Source organism: Carlito syrichta, unplaced genomic scaffold (genome assembly GCF_000164805.1).
Source record: "Carlito syrichta isolate Samal-C Ts95f unplaced genomic scaffold, Tarsius_syrichta-2.0.1 Scaffold308168, whole genome shotgun sequence".
NCBI classification, from domain to species: domain Eukaryota; kingdom Metazoa; phylum Chordata; class Mammalia; order Primates; family Tarsiidae; genus Carlito; species Carlito syrichta.
Window position 1 is genome coordinate 292,532 of NW_007252264.1, and position 20,090 is coordinate 312,621.

At 33.7% G+C, this 20,090-nt stretch overlaps 1 protein-coding gene across 3 annotated transcripts in view; it reads right to left on the bottom strand.

The window, feature by feature from the left end:
- The window catches only part of ANGPT1 (angiopoietin 1), a 258,861-nt gene that overhangs the window by 49,341 nt on the left and 189,430 nt on the right, over positions 1-20,090 (bottom strand). For all 3 annotated transcript variants that reach the window (XM_008065155.1, XM_008065156.2, XM_021716105.1), the window contains one exon: positions 4,862-4,989. In XM_008065155.1, coding sequence (XP_008063346.1) covers positions 4,862-4,989 — 128 coding nt within the window. The remainder of the gene's footprint in view (positions 1-4,861; positions 4,990-20,090) is intronic.

Sequence of the window (20,090 nt, forward strand, 5' to 3'; positions counted from 1 at the left end):
ATCTGTTATCTGTTATTAAAATTCTATGCACTTAGTTTTAAAATCACATAAAATAAAATGAATATATAACAGATAACAAAAATATATTAATATAATAATAGTTTAATATATTATACTTATTATATGGCATCCCATAACATTTTTGTTATTTTGAATAATATGAAATCAAAGCAGAAAGATGTTCAATCAATTATCCTTATGATTATGATTTCCAACTTCTTGCTAATGATATTGACATTACTATTCTTTGAACCTCTCTCTCTCTCTCTCTCTCTCCCTCTCTCTCACTAGGTTTCAGAAAGGTTTGAGACATAAAAGTCTTGAAAAGTTTATTTGTCAATATTGTGTGGTCTGTCCTATCTGGAGGTGTTCCTCCCATGAATAGGGACCCACCACATATACTATGCATCTTGCATTTATCGATCATATGACTTGGGCTTAACTGTATCCAAGAAAAGATTGAACTGGCTCCTATCCCAGGCAAGGTCAAAGCTTTCAAGCATTAAACACCTTTTAACATAACACAGAGGCTTAAACCCAAACAAAAAGGAGAAATTCGATTCACATAGTTTTTATGCTTTTATGCTTCATGCAAGTCGAAATGATTAGACTTGTGAATGTTAATTATTTTTCCATAACCTTAAATGAAAAAGGCTCAACCTATTTGTTATAGTCCTTTTCCAAGAATTAGAGGTATTATGAATTCATAAACAAATTTTTTTTATATTTTACAATAAGCAGAGTTATGATTTAATGACTTGTTTTTGAATGAAACTAAACTGGCTACAGGACATTTGATTTTGGAAATTTATGAAATGAAAGGAAAAAACCTTGTCTCTTAACCGCTATGCATTAAATGGAATTCAGAGAAGAAAACAACCACAAGCCCCTAGTAATAAAAAAGCAAAAAAAGAAGTATATAGATGACCTGATTCTAATTTTCTATCTGCTTGAAAAATTAAACACTCTAAGAAAATCACCTTTGGCTTTCACATTTGAATAGATAACACTTCTCTAACTTTTTGTAGACTTTTCTTTTTGGCACGCAGCAATGTCAGGCAACAATTACCATATAACAATTCTCTTATACTTGCAACTTTCACTCTGACTGAAAAATGAATAATCTCTGTTAATAGTCTCCTTAACGTGTATTAAATAACCCTATCTTGTTGATTGGTTCCTACCATACATAGCTGGCTATTTTGTTTTGTTTTGTTTTTATATAGTTTGCCTTGAGTTTTTGTCCTGGCCAGAACTTCTGGAAACATTACAATGAACAAAGCTTTTACTAAGCATATCCAAAAGTAGCACTAAACTTTCTAACCACAATGCACCAGTGTACTTAGAAGGGTGAAAGTCCTAAAGAGGAATTTTTCAGCACTTTTTATAGGACTGACATATTAGAAACCTAAAATTATAGGAAGGTGGAAGTATGGTGAGTTATAATGAGAACATGAATCAATTTACCTAATTTTGTAATAATATACCCTTGCCTGTGTTACTCACATGTCACACACATGTTTACTGTCCCACCAGGTAATAGGCTTATATTCAAAAATTATGAATGGTGCCACTTCAATCATCACTAATATAAATTATGACCATGCCTATCACTCTGGTTAACAGGGGACAGTCTAGTCTTTTATTTTAAAGTCAGTGTTCAGTATTTACTAACAATTTCGTATGAACAAGTTAGTTATCTAACATAGAGATAATATGAGCACCTCTCTCACAGGGTTGTTGAAAAAGTAAGCAAATGAGTATATTATGCATAAAGTGCTTAGTAGAGGACCTGGCAAACTGTAAGTGCTCAACACATTTGAACTAGTGTATTCATCAGCTTCTAAATTACTTTGAAGAAATTCATATGATATTTGTTCTAACAAATCCTGTCTATGTGATTATAATAAGGAATGTTTAAAAATTTGTTGTCAACAAAACAGTTTATATAAGACGGTCTGGAGTGTTTGTTTCCATTATAGAACAGTATTAATACTTGTAAGAGAATCTGTGATCATAGAATGAAACAATACCGTAAAACCTATGTCCAGAAGAAGGCCCAAGAAGCCTTCCCCTTTTTTCCACACTCTGCTACTATTCGAATTAAAGTACATCTAATGACAGTCCTGACCAGATGATGTGTCACCTTCTCTCTGAAAAGCCATCAGGGGCATTTCTACAGTGATAAAATTTGTTTCTTACAGGTATGTACTGATACCACTTCTAATCTGCTCAGGCTATAATTTCTTCTGACATGCAAATTTCAGAAGTTTAACCCAGCAGATTATTTGACATTTGTGAATTTAACATTTTAGATTTTATTTATTCAAGAACAACCCTAAACCTCCATAATATGCAAAATCCACCATTTTATGGACGTGTAAGTTTCAATCTTGCTCTCCTGATGAAACCAAACCAAGAGGCAGTCACAGAATGAGTAACTTGGATCCTTCAAAACTCTGTGTTATATAAATGTGAAAAGCAAATCTATTCAAGATTATGAATTGAGATGGATTATTTTTCTCCACCTTAACAAGAGCAGTGATTTTGCAGATAGCCTGTGCAACATCTGTATTTCCAAACATCTTCAACTGATGTTGAAGTGTGGTTATAAATGAGTGTGGTTGACTGTGGTTATAAATGAATTCAAGTTAATGGAATGATCAAAACTTTATTTGTACTGCCCCCTTCTTCAAAGGCTGCATGTTTTTCACGGGGGATGAAGTGAAAACATTCTAAAAATGTAAGTATTTTAAATTTGAAAAATTCAGAATTTAAAAAATTTTTATACTCATATCACAGAATCATTAGGAGACTAAACGGAAGATCAATAATTAGTTTTAGTTACTTTGTTTTATAGTCAAGCTATAAGCTATAGTGGAACTGACAATAATTTAGAAGTTGTTTCAGGTCTTAGGCAGTAAAGTAGGTAAAATGACAGAGTATATATTTTAGCTTCATCCCCTCCACCAAGACACGCCTCACATTTTATATACCATGTGTATTGTGTGTGTGTGTGTGTGTGTGTGTGTGTGTGTGTGTGTGTGAACTGAATTTAAGTTTATATATAGTTTTTGGACATCCAAAAGTCAGATATTCTCTTTACAATTTTCACCTTGATGCCTCACCTCAGATTTGCCATTGTGTCTCCAGAGCTTTTTGTATGTTTGTTTGCTTTTATAACTCACAGAGCAGTTTATTCACAGGGCTCACAATGAAAACCCATAATGCACAGAAGCCCATATGAAAAACAGGCAAAACCCTACTTCTCTGAGGTATCAACTTCCCTGAATGTATATGATGAGGTTTCAACATATAGAACTGCTCTTGCCACCTTTTCTCCCACCTCTGCTCACTCCGCCAGTAGCCTTTCCCATCTTGTGGATGATACTGAAGACCTCTTTTGAGGAAAAAGTATTTTGTCTCAGAAAAGTGAAAAAAAATATGAACAACTAAAAGCACTAGTTCTTACTGAAATCACAAGAGACAGGACAGTGGTAGAAAAGGAAGTAAATAAGATCAGAGTTGAACTAGAATCCAGACTCCCTATCTTGACAATTATGTGACATCTAGCAAGTTGGTCTGCAAGATTAATTTATTTACCTATTAAAGCTATCAGAAAGACTAAATAAGTTAGATTTACTACATGCTACAAAGAAGTGCTGACATTATTATTAGCAGGTTATTTATTCATCCCAGCATATAGTTGTTGAGGACCTACTATGTGCCAGAAACTATGCTAGGTCCCAGGACATCAAAGATGAAAAGTAAAGTCCCTGCCTTTTAGAACTCTGGTAGTGAGAAATCAGGCAAAGTTGCCTGAGAGAATCAGAAGAAACCTTCCAAAAATATTTGAACAAGATCCAGGGGAAATGAGGGCATAAGATAGGTAATTTAGGTGGGGCAATGAGTAGAGGAAAGCGGTTCTATCCTGCAAGGACATGAGGTCCTTTGGGACCTCAGTCACGTAGCTAAAGCTTACTCATACTGAAGAGCAGGGCTCTGGCCTCTCCTTTTACGCTCTTGGGCAGTCTTGCCTCAAAGCACCCCTATATACTCTGCTTCAGATAAATTGTCTTTATTGCTTCACTTCTACAGAATTTTATAACTATATGTGCAATTGTCTGTCTTCACCATTACACTGGGAACTGTTTGACCCATACTTATGTCCCTGGCCAGAGACTGACAAATGCATGCATCCATTTAATTGTACTGAATGAAAGCATGGATGAATGAATGATTTAATAAGGAAGTATATAAAGGAGATGCTATGGCAGGAAGACAGTGCTTGCTCACATCAAAGATAACTTTGGGTCCTGTCCAATATACTGATGAATCTGATTCTTCAATTCACTCTTTTATGTAAATATGAAAAGTAAATCTTTTCGAGATTATGAATTAAGATAGGAAGTGTTTCTCTCATCCTAGCAGGAGCAGTAAATCTGCAATTAGCTATGTGCCCCTGTTCCCTCTCCGCAGTATTTGGACTGTGGATGATGTGTGTCCTGGGGGTTCTATGAACTTTGGAAGATGATCCTAACTCTTCCCTATACACTCCAGGTAGATGTGGCCTCCACACATAATTTGTACCAGGCAAACACTTATGTGTAACAGGACATCCTAGGAATAGCAGAGAATAAATGGAAATATTTGTGTGAAAGAAAAGGTATGGGGACTAGGGGATGTATATACAATAGGATTTTCATCTTTTGCAGATCTGTTAAACAGAGTACCTCAGGGAGAAAAGAGCTCAGGCATATATACATATTTCAAGTTTACCAAGCTCACAAATCAATCTGATTATCCAGCAATTGAACTAGGATCTGGTTTACATCTCGTAAACAAACACTTCTGGTTTTACCTTTTTGGGTTCTGGCATATTATTAATATAAATAGTGTAGATTCCACTTTTATTAAAACCAGCTTGATATACATCTGCACAGTCTCTAAATGGTTTCTCTTCCTCTCTTTTTCCTCCCTTTAGTAAAACTGCAAAAAAAAAAAAAAAAAGGATTGCAATATATGAATAAGAATATCAGTATCATTAGTACCTAAATGAACTCCAAGCATAGCTAAGCATGTCTTCATTTTCTCCACACAAATGTCAGTATTTCATTTACTGAAGAACCAACCACAAAGACAATACTGGATTTTGAAGTAGCTTACAAAATAAAAAGTGAACAAAAAAAACTGAGGAGCAATTTCTAACTGAATTTTTATATTTTACTTACTTTCTTAATTCTTATTTTTCTGTATATATTTTTGTTCAAACATCAGTTCAAGTAACAAATAAACTGGTCATATAATAACTTTAAGTGGTAGCAATTATGTCCATGTTTCCTGCAAATTTTCTAAGATATTCTTACCCACATTTCATAGGAAAATCTAAAAAAAAAAAATGCTAAAACACTTTTTGAAGAGGAGACGAAGATAAATTCAAACACAAAATTGCAATATAGAAGTTTAAAATATTTAAAGTAGGTAGTAGGCTTTTATTGTGGCTTGAGCTTAAAGAGCTTCTAGAAATTTTCACTAAACCACCAAACAAAAATCTCTTTAAATAATTAGATTTGGAATGTAGAAGAGAGTCTATGACCCAATTTAACTACCTAGAATGAAAATGTAACTGAACTGTGTTTTATATTTAATGTCCTGAAGTTAAACCATTAGGGAGATAATATACAAATAAAAGAACAGCAACAACAAAAAACTTTGAAATTAAGTTATATATGGGGAAGAGTCACAGCAAAATATAGAGTGAAATTAAGACAGGAAATTTAGTTAGAAATGGTCCCTACTGAAAAGAACATTACATTATCTACTAGTTTTATTCACTATTAAGTTCTTATTAATGAAATAAAAATACAAAATGACTCACATTTAATAGTTCCTAGTTATAGATATATGTGTTATATTTATAAAATATTTATGATTTAGTACTTTATTATATATTATTTTAATATTGGTTTATTTTAAACTTTTTTCTAGAAGTTACAATTAATAATATTTTGTAATATTGACCTTAAAGTTTTCTGTAACTTAATAAATATCTCCTTTGAATAACCTTAAGTTATAATGGTCTCTTATAACAAAAATACCAAACACAAACTATAAATCAATGCTTTCAAATTGATTTTAAGTCCTATAAAAATCTAAAACAATAGCTTGACTTAAATTTTAGTTTCCTTATGTTTACTAATATAGGTAATAAGAAGGCTAATCTTTGTGGAAAAAATTAGTATCTCAATATAAATGATTCAAGTTTTTAAAGATAATGAATTATAATTCAAGAAAATGATATATTTATGTCAGATATGTTGCCACAACAAAATAGTACTAAAACATGCAATAATATTATGGTTTCCTATATAGCTCATGTCTACACTAATAGTTTTAAATATTAATAATTACTTCAGAATACCACCATCTCCACTGTAATTTCAACACAGAATAAATACACTGATTAGAGGGCTATAGGTTCATATGATAGTAAAGAAGTATTATACAGAATATATGCAAATAATCATTTAGGAAATTTATATAAATGCTTATTTTAATGACATTGGGTATGACAATGGATTTTATATCTTTATTGGATTTTATAAAGATATTATTTTCAGAAGTATTGATACAGTTCACTGATGTGTATTTATTTAAACGTCATGAAATACTATTTTTTAAAACAAACAAACAAACAAATGCCTAAATTCTAAATGCTAGATTTTTTCTTCTTTGAAAAGTCGAAAATAACTGAGTTAGATGCCCCCAAAAATAAATGCAAAAAAAACACCTACTAAAAGTTATGATCCTTTGAGAAGAGGCAAAACACTGGAAGATATGGTCAACGGAAACTGAATGGTAAACCCATTTTTCTTTTTTGGATAAGAGATGGAGATAGTCCTTTATCTAAGAAGAACATTCTTTTGCTGTATATGCCACTTCCTCTAGCCCCTTTTTAGTTATGTAAGACACATTCCCTTCTCACTTGGCAGCCACCTCTCCTCCCCTTCTCTTTTCCATCTCGGGAAGGCATGTGTTGAGGAAATGTGTGGAAAGAGGTAAGCCAAACACACATTTTCAGTAACAGAGAAGAAAGGACAAGTTGAACATTATCTTATTTTTGTCAAAGCTAACTAACTAAAATTTGTTGCCAAAACCATGAATGCAAATTCTATACTTGAGAAAATGGTTTGAGAATTTTACAATAAAAAACTACAGAGAGTATTATGGTTTTACTATGGATTTTTTGTTGTGATGGCAACACATCTGACAGATATTTTATTTTCTAGAAATTTAATTTGGTATTTTTGAAAAATTGAAATACTTATATTCTTTTCAAAATAAATAGTCTTTCTTTCCAGAAAATTAAATTGCTTGTTTTAAATTGCATATTAATCCATGGATTTGAGACCACCCGGGCAACTTGGCAACACCTTGTCTCTACAATAAATCAAAAACAATAGCCCAGTGTGGTAGCGTGAACCTGTAGTTCTGGCTACTTGGAAGGCTGAGGTGGAAGGATTGCTGGAGCCCAGCAGGTTGACGCTGGGGCGGCCATGAGTGTGCTATTGCACTCCAGCCTGGGTGACAGAGTAAGACTCCAATTCAAAAAGAAAAAAATAAGTAAATAAATAAATAAATTACTTATTAATTAGCAAATATATGCCTGGAAGTTTGATTCAGGTTATATTTTAGAGTATTAACACACTTAAAATCAACTTAAAAGCTTAACCCAAAACTTGTCTTGGGTATTTTTATTATATATTATGGCTTGAAGAAGATTCCCTTTGTAAGGTTAGGCTGATCATAAGCTCTTGTTTTTTTTAATCTACAAGTTAGGATAGTTACAAATATCTCTGAGGAGCTGGGCGCAGTGCTCACACCTGTAATCCCAGAACTTTGGGAAGTGAAGGTAAGAGAGCCCAGGGGTCAAAACCAGCCTGGGCAACTTGGCAAGACCTCCTCTCTACTACAGATAAATAAATATCTCTGAAGTAAGTATTTGAATTACATAACACAGAAAAATGAGTGAATCATAGTAAGTACTCAAAAAATGGTAGCTATTGGGGTGTTGGTAATGAAAATAACATTATTAACAGCAACATTATATTATTATTTCTTCTTAAGAAGGGGACACCAGCAGAGTGTGGAAGGCCAACCAATACAGTCTATAGAGTGGTGAATGATGCTGTCTTCCACCTTCATATTCAAACATTGTAGCTAACTGGATCACCCAGGGCAGTTTCAGTTGACTGGTTATATTTAGGATGATGTTGAACTTGTCAAATTTGTTAATTGGTCAATTTCATTCATTGGCTATAATCAGATTATACCATTGTTTAAATCTAAAAACAAACAAGTAATATAGTATTGCTGAATATTGTAAGCTTTACCTAAATAGTTAAAATTTAAGGCTAACATTCAGATGACATGATGTATGAGACATATATCAACATGTTGACTGTTGAGGTTTTAATCTCATAACTTTTACAGGCCTGTTATCTTTTTTAAGACTGGAGATTTTTGAAGTTCAATTTCATGCATAGATTTTGTAAAACTGGACATATTGGAGACCTTTTAAAACATAGAAAGTACAATAACATTAATTAAGTTATTGAACATTGCAAGTGTCAGCACTAGTAATAATTTTTTTTAGTCTTGCGATTTGATTAGATAGAAGATAGAACCTGGAGGAAAGTGTGGTAAATAAGAGACAGATACCAAAAACTTAGTGGTAGAAGATAAAATAAGTATCAATTGCACAAAGTTGGATCTGAAGTTGGATCTGGAGACCTGAGAAGAGAGCTCTATCTATATCTCGAAGTGGTTTATGTTTTTCATAATAATAGGCAGATTTGAAAGCATTAATTCATGCCTCCATTGCTCTTTATAGCTAAGGTCCCTTCTATGATCACATCCTCATCTTTTCCTCTCTTATTGTTTAATTCCTGAGTTTGTCTTTACTTGAGAATCTAGATCCCCATAATTCCTATTGATCGCTTTCTAGTCTCAAACTCAGAGTCAGTCATTTAATAATGGTTCAGGTGACACTTATGACACTCTACATCCACTGTTGTTTCATCAGCTCATTTTTGTATAGGTAAATTCTGATGCTGGGACAGTTGCTCATTCACTTTCTCACCCCACTTCTAGACAGCAAACACTTCATCATTTATAATAGACTTTCTGTTACAGTTCCTGCAGAGTGTATTGAAAATCTTTCAATTTTTTTTCAAGACAAAATTCCACTCCTACCCTCTCTCACTCTTTATAAATGACCTTTATGGCTTACTCTGAAGATCACAGTCATTTGATATGTTCCCTCCACTCCCTTCCTCTACGTTACAGAAATTGTCATTGTCAATCTTTCCTCTCACCTTTTGGGTTGACCTCTACTCGTCCTTTTTTCACTTCTTTAATTGTCTTTTCTCTTTCATCTTTATTGATTTCTATTCCTGCCTTACCTACTATGTAGATATTCACTAAGATTCCATTCTTGGATCTCTGTTCCTTATACATTTGCTCATTGTACAAACTATCATGGTTTCAAACTACTTCACAGAAGATTTCCAAGACACATAAGCATCTTTAAACACTAAGTATTCTCCTTTCTCTTGATCTCCAGATCCATAATTCTATCTGTCTATTGGGTAGAACATTAATGAAAGTGTAAATATAAGACAATTTGAGGTTTTTCCACTGGTCTCTCACTTGTCCCCTCTTAATTCAATCTACTTTACATTAATTAATTCAATAAATATTGACTGAACACAAATTATTTGTAAGACTTTTCCTAGTCAGACATAAGATAACCTAAACCTGCCCTTAATGTGATCACAACCTGATGGGAGACCCGTGATTAGGAGGTTTTCCATGATAGCTCATGATGGCTATATTCATGACTAGTAATTTTCATGATAGGGAAAAACTCAATTCAAGGTAGCCTAAGTGAAAATATAATGTATTCGATTATATAATTGAACAATTCAGGATAGAATTTTAGGTAAAGTATGATCATATTTCAAACAATGTGAACAGAAATTGGTTTCTTTATATTTTTCTTGGCCCGTTTTTTCTTGGCAATCTACCTGCTCACAAGAGGCCTGGCAATAGCTTATAAGACTGTAGTGTTACCAGTTTCAATATAGCAACAGGGAGAGAGAGAGAGAGAGAGAGAGAGAGAGACAGACAGACAGACAGAGAGAGACAGACAGAGAGAGAAAGCGCTGCAGATGCAGACAATTGTTAGAGGTGTGTATCAAGTACATGGGTAACATATGAAAAGAACATACTCCATCTGCCAGGTGGACTCTGTGACAGATGCCTGGAAGTGATAACATTTGAAAGAATAAAACATATACAAAAGGTTATCTGAGCTAAATTTTAAGAGCCTGGTATGTCATTTCAAAGCCTTCACCCACACCAATATCGGCAAATACACCCAGAATGTCTTAGGAAGGAATCATTATTCATTCTTTTCGTTAAGTCTTATCTGTGCGACCAAATCTTTGTCATCTAAAGGCAAATAATAGGGACACAAGCAGGTGTGTGTCTGTCTTTCACCAGCCAACATTCAGTCATAAGCAATCTGAGACCCTGATGCCAGAGCTGTTGACTTCATCCTTCTCTTTCCTTCATTTGCTTAACCAATTTCAATCCAGACAGTGCATCTGCCACCAGGCTGACTTTAGGGAAGGACCATGAAAGTTGAGGCAGAGGGTCATTTCACTTCACATGAACCCACAAGAGAAAACTTCCTGGAATGTGAAGTTAGTGATTCTGAATCTCAGCAATGCTAGCAGATAACCCAGAAAACAATTAGCCTTGTTACCAGAGGCAATGTAAAAGGCCAAAGTTCTTATTCCTATTAATTTCCTAATAAGTTGCTGTAAGGGATTTTCATTGGATTTTCATTATGTTGCTGTAAGGGAATCAATTATTCTAACATTCTGTTTAAACCTGAAGTGTGGTTAATGGTTCATATTTTTCCTGTATTTAGCAAACCTCAAAATACATGTAAACCAGGTTATTTGTTCAAGGATGGTCCTTGTGGAATTCTTTGGGCCATTATCATCAGGGAGATCATAGCATTAGGAATTGACCCCAAATCTGTGATTTCAACACAAAAGGTCACTAAAGTTAACTAAACATATGGAAGAGTAAAACAGCACAGCTGAACAAGATACAAACAAGCAAACAATTGATCGATTATATTTTGTTCTCTTCAGCCAGGTGTGTGGACACATCCTGAAAAGATCATTTTGAAGACACTCCCTAGAGTCCTAATTTCTTTGAAAGCACTTTTAGAAGTGGAAAATGTAATATTTTGCATTTCAAGGATGTGGAAAAATTAAAATATTTCCAAGCAGTCCAAGTTTCAATATTTTGTGGGTGCTTATAAGGGTAAGGGAGAATTACCAATGAACCTGTAAATACATATACAAATATGTATAGTTACACAGTACATACAAGCTTTCTGTTTGTAAGTGGAAAGTTTCAAGGTTGGAATTTTTTCTTATATAAAACATGTGCAATGCAATTCTTAACATCTGTGGACTGATATCTCAGCGTGACTTTTGAATCTATAGAAATTGCAATTGTGTATGGTTTTATATGTGTGTGTGTGTTTGTGACAATATAGCAAACACATATATTCTATTCGTAAATACCCTTAATTTGAAACCTTTTGTTAAGTAGCTGAAAGAGTTCTTTTTAAAAAAAAAAAAAAAGTTACCATCCTTTTTCCCAAAATCTCTCCGATGCCGGTATAAGAGAACATTTGAACATCATTTATCTACTGACATTATTTATTAACATGTTTTTTTGAAAAAAAGAACTGTTTTACTCATTTACATTCTTTATATGTACATATTTTATACATAATCCATAAATTTTGAACTGTCATTTTCTTGGTAGAACCATAATAATCATAATAAAATCCATTAGCATTCATTAAAAACTCACTATGTGCTAAACTCTGAATTTTGTGTGCCAACTATGTTTTACATGCTTTATTCATTAACCTCATGAACATCTTATGAGGTGGATTAATATATTGTTTTATATGAGGAAGCTGAAGCTCGGAAATGCTATCTAACTTCACCATAACTTTCAAATAGTAAAACCCTCTGGTTATAAAGCTGAGAACCTTAACTATTTATTATTGGCCTTTGGAGTAATGTCAAATCCAAATAGAACTCCAGTCACAGAGTCCCTAGCAATGCTTATCTCAGCTAAGTCACACCTAGAGTCCTGAGTGATTCAGGACAAGCCTTAATTCTGAATGGGTACAGGATGGGAAGCAGGATGTATGGAAAAAGTATAAAGGTAGAAATGACAAGAAAGAAGAAGAAGGTTGGTGGGAAGGTGAGAGCGGGTGTATGTATATGTGTGTTCATGTTCATCTTCTAGTATCCGGCATAAAGACAAAAGGAAGTTTTTAATTGAAAGTTCGTGTGTGTATCAGGAAAAACCAGTACATTTTAAAAGGCAGCACAATTTATAAATAATAAGGTTGGGTGTTACATAATATAAAGGAGACAAATTATACACTTTCCCAAAGGAACTATGGTATTATGGTAAAAATTAATTCATGTTGATAATAATTAGTTTTATTTTTTAAAGCCTCAATTTTATTTAACCTTCTCTTCTGAAAAAGGAAGAAGGGGATGAAAAATGCAAAGAATTTATCATCACAATATTTTTAATTCTCTTAAGATTTTACTACTTTAAAAAGATATATTTTAATTATCTGAAGAATGCATTGCCTATGATGTATAATTGCAGGGATACAAAGTTTTAATAATATTGAGATATACAAACACTACATAAACTGTCCAGTCTTCATGGTCAAGCATCCTGGGCCATAGGTGGGTCTCTAGTTTTGAGATACTTTTTAAATGTGGAATTCTAATAAAAAATTAATTAATTCTACGTATTCCTAATGTAGTTTGATTAGTACATTTAAACAAATTTTGCAACTCACCTCTAATGTGAAATGACTCTTACGTGTATAGCAATGTACATTCAATGCCCGTTGCTACTTAAAATAACCAAGAATGGAAAAAAGAATACTTGATTAATCAAATCATCATTCATTTTTCATAAAATTAATTTCTGTGTTTTCCCTTTGGTCATCCTGTTGGGCAGTTATAAATTCCAAATGACCTTTACTGTTTATTCAGAGATCATTTGATTAACAAAGATATTGCAGGTGTTTCATGTGTGTGAATTTCCCATCTAATTTTTTAAGCATGGCTGGAATATATTGGATTTGTACAAAAGATTTCCCAAGCATGTGGGAAAGCTTAAAGGGCATCTTTTATGCCCTGTTACGAGTAGACAAATAATTGATTTCAGCAAAAGCCATTAAAAATGGAATGAAAGTCCTTGGGCAATGTTGTAGACATAAGAAGTAGTTGCTATATGCTTTTGAAAACTGACACACATAAAAATTTCACTTTAGATTGACAGTGGCAGGAAACTATGGGGGGGCAGGGAGGGGAAGGGAGGTGGGATTAACGGTAGTCAATATCTGTCTGGGGACGGGGGGAGCACATCTCATCAACAAGGGTAACTGCACAATGCATATTTGTATACCTAACCCTTAACTGTACCCCACAATTTTAAAATAAAAAATGTGTTAAAAAAATTTTCACTTTAAAGTTTTTAGTATCAAGGGCTGACAGTCACATAGGTATGTCACTTTGAGTATTACTTTGGAGATATAGCATACTTGAAGAACTGTGCTTAACTACCATCCCTGTCTACATGGGGTTTTTACTCTGAACCTGGGGCTTCCACAGCCATTGGGAGTGATACCAAACCTAGAGAGGAAATTGGAATGATTGATATTAATCATAAAGTGTGTGGGCTTGTCTAGGATACCAGGCAAACTCTAAAGAGTGTGTTAAGCAACCTGTGTTAAGCAACCTGTCAGCAGAGATGGGACTGGAACTCAGATGTCATGATTCCTGCTTCTGCCTTGCCTTCTAGGTGGCTATATCATAGCTACTCCAAGATACTGGAGAGGAAACCATCTCAATCTAAGTCCTAGTTGAAGGAATACTTATGGCTGATATTAGGTTTGGCCTAAAAGTGGCAAAAATCTCCCTTTAGAACCAAATTTCTACTTAAAATTAAAACCCAAAATGCAAATTCACTATTCTAAAGGAACTCATGCTAGTTGTGAAAACAATATTCACATCTAAAAATAATTGTCAGTACTTTCAAAGACATGATAAATACATGTATTAATCAGGGTTTGACTTAATTGATATTACATTTAATAATTTGACTTCTTCATGTAGCCATTAAAAAGATGAGCTGGGGTGGGGATGTGCGATTGACAGTAGTCGATATCTGACTGGGGAAGGGGGGGGGCACATCTCATTGATAAGGGTAACTGCATGGTGAATAATTGTATACCCAGCCCTGAATTGTACCCCACAATTTTACATAAAATTAAAAGAGGGGAAAAAAGAGGGAAAATTAAATAAATAAATAAATAAAAAGATGAGCTGTTCTTGGTAGGCAACATATTAATAAGGCTCCTTATCCAAGATAATCCTACTCAGAATGTAAATACCAAGCTAATACTAGGATGAGATTCCAGTGTACTTAAAATTAGTTATGATGCTGGTATTCTTTAATTTAAAACAAATTATGTGCTATTATAGAATTCTATAAATTTTTAAAATATTTTATTTTAAAGCTGTGGGGTACAATTTAGGATTAGGTATACAAGTGGATATTGTACCGGTAAAGTTTGGGCCTCTCTTTGGTCCCCACTTTGCCAGATTTGAGATCAGGTTCCTTTTTGATGTCATGTGCCCCCTCCCCCATAAATGTTATATCACTACTTTTAAAGTTTCTTGGCAACTGAACTTTAGAAAAATCTTATGCTAAAAATAAGTATTTTTTAATACTCATTTAAGACTAAATGTATAGCTGCAACATTTGACTCTTAGCTCCTTTTTTTCTCTTCTTAAAATTTTAGAAATTTTTTGAGGTTTCCTTTCTATAGTTGGTGTGATGCATACCTATTGAATGATGTTAACACAACTTTTTTTCTTAACTCTCTCTCAGAATAATTATAGGTGTCATTTGATTCTTTGCAAAGTACCAGAATTGGTAACAAATGTCCCCTGATCCTTCTTGTCCATGAATTTGGAAAATGTCTGTTGAACTTGACTTGAGTGTGGTTGAGTCCAGGAAATGACTTAGTTGATAGTCTATTCAAACTATTTGTGCTTCTTTGCCTTAGCCAGGCAAGGCTATGAAAACATAAGGAAAGAAGCGATGGAGTTTGCTCATAGCAATGTTGGAACATCAAGGAAACACTGTTTTCTGGTGGCCTTTAACCCTGGTAACTTCCAGGCCCAGCTGGAACCAGGAGATATCCCTTTCAGATAGTTCATCTTGTTTCTGAAGATGAAACTCTAATTTCAAAAGAGAATTAACCACAAAATTTCAAATCTCCCCCAAAAGATGTGGTTTAGAAATAGTTCATGGGAGAGGTCAAGGACTATATTATTTTTTATTTTGTTATCATCAGTTTGGCTATTCACTATTCACACAATTTTTTGTTTTACAGAAATTACGACTTTTTAAGGAGATAACATGCTCCATCAAAAAAGAGAAGCACACCATTTCCAAAAATAAACTGTCACTTTTGCGTTAAGCCATTGAGTTTTATGAAAGGAAGTGCTAGATAGTGTGGTTCATTTTAAGGAATTGCAAATGTTTGACATATAATTTTCTGTCAAGATAAAGCATTTCCCTCATTAAATGGAAACAGTACTCACTGTGGTGTTCAGCAGATGACTTCCTGTATTTTTGTTTCTCTTTCTACCTAATGTTAAATTGTGCATTACAAGTAGTCAATGAAAACCAAAACATTTTACTCAGTCAATGAAATTGATATTTTCTACTTTTATCAATGTTTATATGAGGGACATTCAAAAAATTTAATTTCCTCCTATCATTTGTGATGTTTTTAAAGTCATTCTTAACTCAAGAGACTCACAGTTCAAATTATTTCATCCCTTAACTGAATGATTTATTCACAAGCTCAGTAGACCTTGCACGGGAGGTAAATTTCCTTCAGATGGTAGAATTATTCTGAGAACCAAGTCAAATGACTTCTCAGTACTGGGGAGGAAGCAAATGCCTCATTCCCGCCTTTAAGATGGCCAAAGGACCAAAAATATGATGAAATGTTCCATACCATAGCAATCAGCTTCTGGGAAAGACACTTTAGCCCAAATAATGTAGTTACTTAAAAACGTTTAGTATGTAATTGTATCTTTCAGATGACTGAAAAAAATTTAAAAAAGAATTTTATGAGACTCTCCTATGAGTTGAAATTTGTACTTCCTAATAGGAAATGAAGTATATAAACATGTTCCTGTCTTTTCATATTTATATTTACCTTTCCTCTACTCTGTATGCTTCCATACCTAAAATTGTTTTCTGTCCTTCAAGTTTATTGAATGTAGGCACACAATGATTCTTGTTTTTTATTTCTCTCACTTGTTTTGGTCTTTAATATATGCAATTGAGTCATGCAGTTTACCAAAAATCTGCATTGAGAAGGTCATACTCCAGTCTCAAAATTCACTCACACTTTTTAAAATTTGACTGGTATGCTTACTTACCACTGAAAAGAATATCTTTTATAATAGTTTTTTTTCTCTTCCATAACACTGCTGACTACTGCTTTTCCCCTTAACTCTGTATTTCTTTTGATATTCTGTTTTTAAACTGTCCCTTAAAGAACACCACATTTTTGTGTTTGATTTTACACTCTTATTATTTCATACAATGGGCTTATAACCTTGTAATATAATTTCTGTGAAATTCCACACAAACGTGTATGCCGGTATGCTTGCTTGCATCATGGGATTGGCGAACTTGAGAAGGAAAAAGATAATAGTTTGTTTCAGATTTTCTTTTTCTTTTTTTTTGAGTTGGAGTCTCACTCAGTTTGCCCAGACTGGAGTGCAGTGGCACACTCCCGGTCACTGCAACCACAAACTGCTGGGCTCCTGTGATCCTTCCGCCTTAGCCTTCCAAGTAGCTGGAACTATAGGCGCGCACTACCGCATCCAGCTACTTTTTAATTTATTGTAGAGACAAGGTCTCGTCAAGTTGCCCAGGTGGGTCTTGAACCCACAGGCTCAGGCAATCCATTCACCTCGGCCTCCCAGAGTGCTGGGCTTACAGACTGAGTCACCAAGCCCAGCCTGTATCAGATTTTCTAATGAATTTGTGACCCTCTAATGCATAAGAGTCGTTGCATTTTATGTACCTTCCATGACTTTACCACTTGTTCGCTCTAAGGTCACATCAATCTATGTGATCATCCAGAATTTTCTCCTGATTTTCAGTTTCCTAATTCTCTACCAGTCAGACTCAGTCCCACTGGCACCTCAGTCAAAATGTTCAGAATTAACTCCTTATCTTTCCCCCCTTGACCCTACTTCTCCTCCATATTGCTGATTAAATATATATGTATATACATGTGTATATATATATATATATATATATAAATATATATATACATGTGAAAATATATATACACATGTATATAATCAATACTCCCTCAGTTATTTAACACAGAAATTTGGAATTTGTATTTGATTTTACGTCTAGGGTGTCATTATTTCTTATTGATTCTAATTTTTCTATTTTTACAAATTTCTTCCACTTACCTTTCCATTTGTTTGATCTTGGCGTAATTATTTCTTTCTTTGAGAACCTGGCAAAAGCGATCAACTCTACTTTCCTTTCTCAACGTATTGCTAGTATAATGATAATGTACAGTCCTCAGAACCAGATTCCCTGAGTTCAAATCTCATCTTGTTCACTTGCTAGCTGTGTGATATTTAAACATCATTCACCTCTCTGTGTTTACCCTTTTTATCTTTCATATGAGGTTAATAACAGCACCTATGCCATAGCTTTGTTGTCAGAATTAAGTGAGTAAATATGTGTAAAGATGCTCAGAAGACTGACTTGTGCTAAATATTTGCTTATATTATAACAATGGCAAAAAAACTCATCTGGTCCTCCTCCTTCCAGGTTTCTCAACATTCCAGTACATTCTTCCTATATTTTCCATGGGGAAATTTTTCTGAGTGCAAATGTCACCATCATCTTTATATATAGACAATAACTACTCATTGCTTTCAGGGAAAAGATTCTTGATGTCCCTCAGTTTCTCTACCTCATCTTTCACTGTCCTCTTGGCCTTGACTGTGAGATTTAGGCTATGGCCTGCTCTCATGACTCCTGGCAAATATACATGTTACTTGCACTCTCTGAAGTGTCCCCACTTTCTTCATTTCGAAGACTCAGTCATTATTTCCCCATTACTACTAACTTGTCTATGTTTTAATTCTAGATAAACATTGTCCAGCTATGTAACCTTAGTAAAATTCTCAAGTTCTCTTTGAAGGTCATACAGTGGTGCAAGACAGTAGTGCCCTCATACTGTTGTCGTGAGAATTAGGTTAACACACATAAAGCTTAAGCAAGTTGGAGTCATATTCAATGTGCAATAAAATTCTCAAGAAGATTTTACCGATGCTGAATTCTGCCCTTATCCTTCTGTCTCTGCCGTGATTTTAGTATTCCTTTTTGGGTGCTTTCCTGAGCTCACCTCTAGCAAGCAATTATAGGAAATAATTGTTTCTTTACCTTTGTGTCTCCCTAACAAACTCGGGGTTCCTTGAAGTCACAGACTGAAATACATCTTTTCTTGTTCTTAGTGGTCTCTAAACAATATCTGGCACAGCATAGGAACTTAACAAATATTTGTCAAATAAAAATGAATAAACATCCTTATCCCCTAGAAGAGAGATTGAAACAAAACAGTTGTTGCAAAACTATGTTTTGAATGAGTGTATAAGCTTATAAATCACATCTTGGTGTAGTAAAACTTTGCTCCAAGTTGATTTGAACAGTATAAGACAGTCAGCCTGTGTAACTTTATGGTACAGCCTAATACTGTTTCAGTTTTGTATTTTATCTTCTTCCTCTTTGCCTGCTTTGTCAATGTTTAAATTCTCAATTACATATTATGATGTTCACCCCATGTGTGTTCAATGTTCAATATGTGATAACGTTTAGTCACCATTTTACACAGATGGCTAATGAAGGTTTGATAGTCATAATACCTGATTATTCTTTCCCAAAGAGTTCCAAACCTTGTTTCTTTGCCATTGTCAATGTATACTATTTAATTCCAGCAATAATTTAATTTTAGCAGCTTTCAATTGCCAAAAACATGAAGCAATCAGCTCAGCTTTGACACAGTGATAACACTGAGGGCAATATTTCTTCAGTGGAGAATGTTTCTAAGAATAAATGTGACCAAATTTTTGTAGACAAAGGTTAGACAAAAATAAATGTGTTACCCTGAAGTCTTAAAAATGGATGCAATTCAGTTTGAAATGACTATTTGCCTAAGACACCACTATTGTCTATTTGGAACAAGATGAGGAAGATTTGATGAATTATTTTAGACAATGTGTGTATTAGTTGTACTTAGCTTAAATGTATCTCACCACATCAAATATTTTAGTAGAAAAAAATGCTGTGAAACTAAACAAAAACACTCCCTATTTGCAAAGATAGATTTACAGTTTCTGGACCAAATAAATGTTTGGGGAAATAATACATTTTTAAGCCAACATTTCTTAGGAGTTCTTTATCATATAACTCTAATGCATTATTAGTACTTTAAAAGGAATTAAATTAAAACAACTACAATTTGTGAGCATTTACTATGTATAAACACAGCTGCTATTACTTTACACAAGCCTCTTTTAATTTTTTTGAAATTCATTAATACATTTATTCATGTGCCTATGTATTTATTTATTACAGGTCCTGTATTTCTTTCTAAAATTTTAATCTTATTTTTATTGACATATAATAATTATGCATATTTATGAGGTGAAATGTGATGTTTTGATATGTGCATACATTGTCAAATAATCAAATCAGGCTAGTTTACATATTTATTATCTCTCTCTTTGTGGTGAGAACATTTGCAGTTCTCTCTTTTGGCAATTTTCAGAAAT